The sequence below is a fragment of the Nestor notabilis genome, unplaced genomic scaffold (genome assembly GCF_000696875.1).
Source record: "Nestor notabilis isolate BGI_N333 unplaced genomic scaffold, ASM69687v1 scaffold12576, whole genome shotgun sequence".
Classification (NCBI taxonomy): Eukaryota; Metazoa; Chordata; class Aves; order Psittaciformes; family Psittacidae; genus Nestor; species Nestor notabilis.
Window position 1 is genome coordinate 49,323 of NW_009932451.1, and position 3,245 is coordinate 52,567.

The 3,245-nt window shown below is 41.6% G+C and overlaps 1 protein-coding gene across 3 annotated transcripts in view; it reads left to right on the forward strand.

The window, feature by feature from the left end:
• Positions 1-875, forward strand: part of LRRFIP2 (leucine rich repeat (in FLII) interacting protein 2) — a 41,424-nt gene extending 40,549 nt beyond the window's left edge. For all 3 annotated transcript variants that reach the window (XM_010016404.1, XM_010016402.1, XM_010016403.1), the window contains one exon: positions 69-875. In XM_010016404.1, the coding sequence (XP_010014706.1) occupies positions 69-179 (111 nt within the window). In that variant the 3' untranslated portion in view covers positions 180-875. The remainder of the gene's footprint in view (positions 1-68) is intronic.
• Positions 876-3,245: the final 2,370 nt, after the last annotated feature.

A 3,245-nucleotide genomic window follows, 5' to 3' on the forward strand; every position in this document is an offset into this window, starting at 1 on the left:
AAAGCTTAAGAACAGCAGAAAGTCCAAGTAAACTTAAAGTGATTGTAACTTTTGCTTTCATTTTATAGTTAAGAACAGCACTGGATAAAATAGAAGAGATGGAGATGACCAATAGCCACTTAATGAAAAGGCTGGAGAAGATGAAGGCGAATAGGACTGCGCTTTTATCTCAACAGTGAAGTGGAAATTGAAAATACGATGCACTGCTCCTTGAATAACTAGCCCCTAGCTTGTTTTTAAATACAGACTTTCATTGGCACAAACTATTTGAACACTGAGCTGTTCACTGGTGTTTTAGTTTCATAATTAAATGGCATACTTCTTTTTGTAACTTATGAGAGAATGAAATGTACTTCGAATTCCCATGTGAATGACAGCAATTTTTCTGTAGCATTTGATTCTAAAGTCAGAGCTGGAGCACAATGCTCTATGTGCAACTTTGCGATAGAAAATGGTTTTACAGCTGTGGAATCCAGTTTACTCACTATCTCTTTTGGCTGCTTTAATGATGCTTGATGCTCGGAGACAACTGCATGAATTCAAGAAAACACTGTATTACTGTATTATAAACTAACGTATATTTGCTCAAGACATCACACAGCACAAGTGCCTTTTATCTGGTGCAATTTAGACTTCATTGTTGAAATAACCTTTGAAATCAGATAACATTTTATTTTAAAATATATCCGGGGGGTATTCACTGAACTTTGTACCTTTTGAAAATACATTTTTGTAAAATATTTAAATTTATAAAAAAAGGAGTGTATATAAAAATCTGCTTTTTTTTGCATGGGCACATCTGAGTTCTAGGTAACTTTGTCAAATACTAGGCCCTGATACTCTTAGTATTAAGAGTACAGATTTTAAAACTTCTGTACACCATCAAATTATGTTATCTGCTTAAGTGTGAATTGAAATTTTAGGGTGGGAGGAAGGGGAGGGAAATGTGGCTAAGGAGTTTATTAAATGGACACTTTACTGACCAAAACTGGACATCCTGTGTTTTCTTTAAATACAGAGCAAAATCTGTGCAGAATAGGAAATTCTGATCTCTGTCTTCTTGAAAAGCATCTTTTTGGCTTTGAAATAGCAGGACCGAGGTTGGTTGGTTTGTTTTTGGTTTTTTTCTGACTTCTTATCCTGGCCTGCTACTCTTTGCAAGTGCTACCATGAAGGAGGACAGAGGCAGTACAAGGAAGAAGGTGCTTTCTGGAATGGTGTGGGTTTTGTCTGTGGACAGTGTATTGCTATTAAGAACTTGTGCTCTTTTCAAGCTGGCACATCACAAGTGGGAAATGAGCAGCACCTGCAGCGGCAGTTGTGGAGCATTTGAGGTGGCACTGCCCCCATGTTGGACTTCCCTCGAGGCCAGCAGGAGCCCACCATTTGACCTGAGAGGAATCATTCTTTTAGACTTGTATCAGATGCTTTCCTGTTGCAAATTGCTGCCCCTCAGCAGTGTTTCTCAAAGCAAGAGCCTTTGCAATCCAGAGGGTTAGTTCTCCTGCTTGTACCAGAGCTACAGTCCAAGAACAGCTGTCTTGACAGTGTGAAACTGAAGCTGTCTCGTCAGTTTGGGTGCCTCTTTGACTTGGAAAATGAAATGCTTTCCTTGTTGAGAAACCTCTGTGTAAGCAGCAGATCTCCCTAGGCCTCCTCATTAAATGGGAGACAGTTGTAGTTTGGTGATGACATAGATCACTGTCCGTGCTGTTAACTTTTTGCATCCTGGTGTGTATTTGTTCCGAAGAAACTGTCAGGGTCTTGATTGATTTTTGTGTATTCTGAAGATAAAGGGATACTTTGGGGGTTTTGAAAGTGTTCTCATGTACAAAACTCAGCTAAAACCTTATTTGGCACGTGATGGGGAGCACCTCTCCTACTTCACTTTGCTTATACCACCCTGCTGAAGCTGGATGTTTTATGGCACAGGGAACACTGGTTTCAATATTAAACCGTGGCAGTTGGATAAGGGGTTCCCAACTCAGTTACCAGCCTGTTGCAAAGCTTTTTCTGGAGCACCAGCGCATCCTTTCTAAAGATTAAGATTTGTAGTAGTTTTTTAAAAGTTGTTCATGACAGAGGTCTGCTAGTGTAGCCATTTTAGTTGTTTGGAGACTCCCAAATTCTTGCTACCAGAGAAATCACAAGAAATGCAACAAAATAACCAGAACATTAGATTGCCAACATGCAGACTAACTGAATAATACTGGATTCTGGGATCCAACATGACTCCTAAAGCAATTGAAAGAGCTAAGAGGGAACAGCCCTAGTAAGAATTAACTGCAAACCTTTCATCTTGTTCCTAAAACAACTCTTACTAGAGGTAAGTTTAATTGTATTAATTAGATAATTTAGAGATGCTTGCAAGGCGACAGAGGTGCTTTTAGTGCCTCGTGGGCAGGGTTATGCCTAATTACTGCCCACAAAAACGTGCAGAGTTGGTAGAAAGTGGGTGTAAGTGATGTGCGGAGAGCAGGCTTCACAATCTGTAAGACTGGGCAGCACAGGGGGTAGTAACTGTTGTATGTACATGAGATTTCCTACTGCACCTCTACATATGTATGACCTGTCCCTGATTTGTATTAAAATTAGGGCTCTTGCATCTGTGCAGTGTCTCCTGGTGATGGTCCTCTGGGGTCGTGGGGGATGAAGGCCATAGGTCTTCCTCACCATGTGCTTTTCACCCCTTGGTTTTGTGCATGCTCGAAGTTCTCTTGGGTTCTGTCCAAGCTACAAGGTCAGCCTCAGCCGGTTAGGAACTAGTTCTGGTGAGAAACCCCGAATTTTATCTAGTCCTTGCTGATTTCAGGAGCTGCCCTTTGTAACAAGTCACAAAGCTTCCTTATAAAGCATGTTACAACTTAATGATTACCTAACCTACAATTCCCTATTTCATAAGGGTACTTGTAACATGGCATAATACCGGGGGGGGTTTTATTGAGGACACGATTTTTAACACCCAGCACCCTTTGTTCCCTCATCCTTGCAGTGGTTTTGTTTGTTGCACGGGCGGTTGTTGGGGCAGCATTGAAGGACTTGGTGTTTGTTTAGGGAAAAGACAGCAGCACCGGAAAGGTGACGAGAAACTGTTTGTCTTTTGTGGGACATGGGGCTGCTCAATCATAGCACCTTTTTCTACCACACTCCACCGAGACCGCGAATCCTGTGTCTCAGGAGGAGCTGCTCTCTGCAAACCGGGAGCCCATAACGGCAAGCTCTTGATTAGCACACGCACCCCAAAA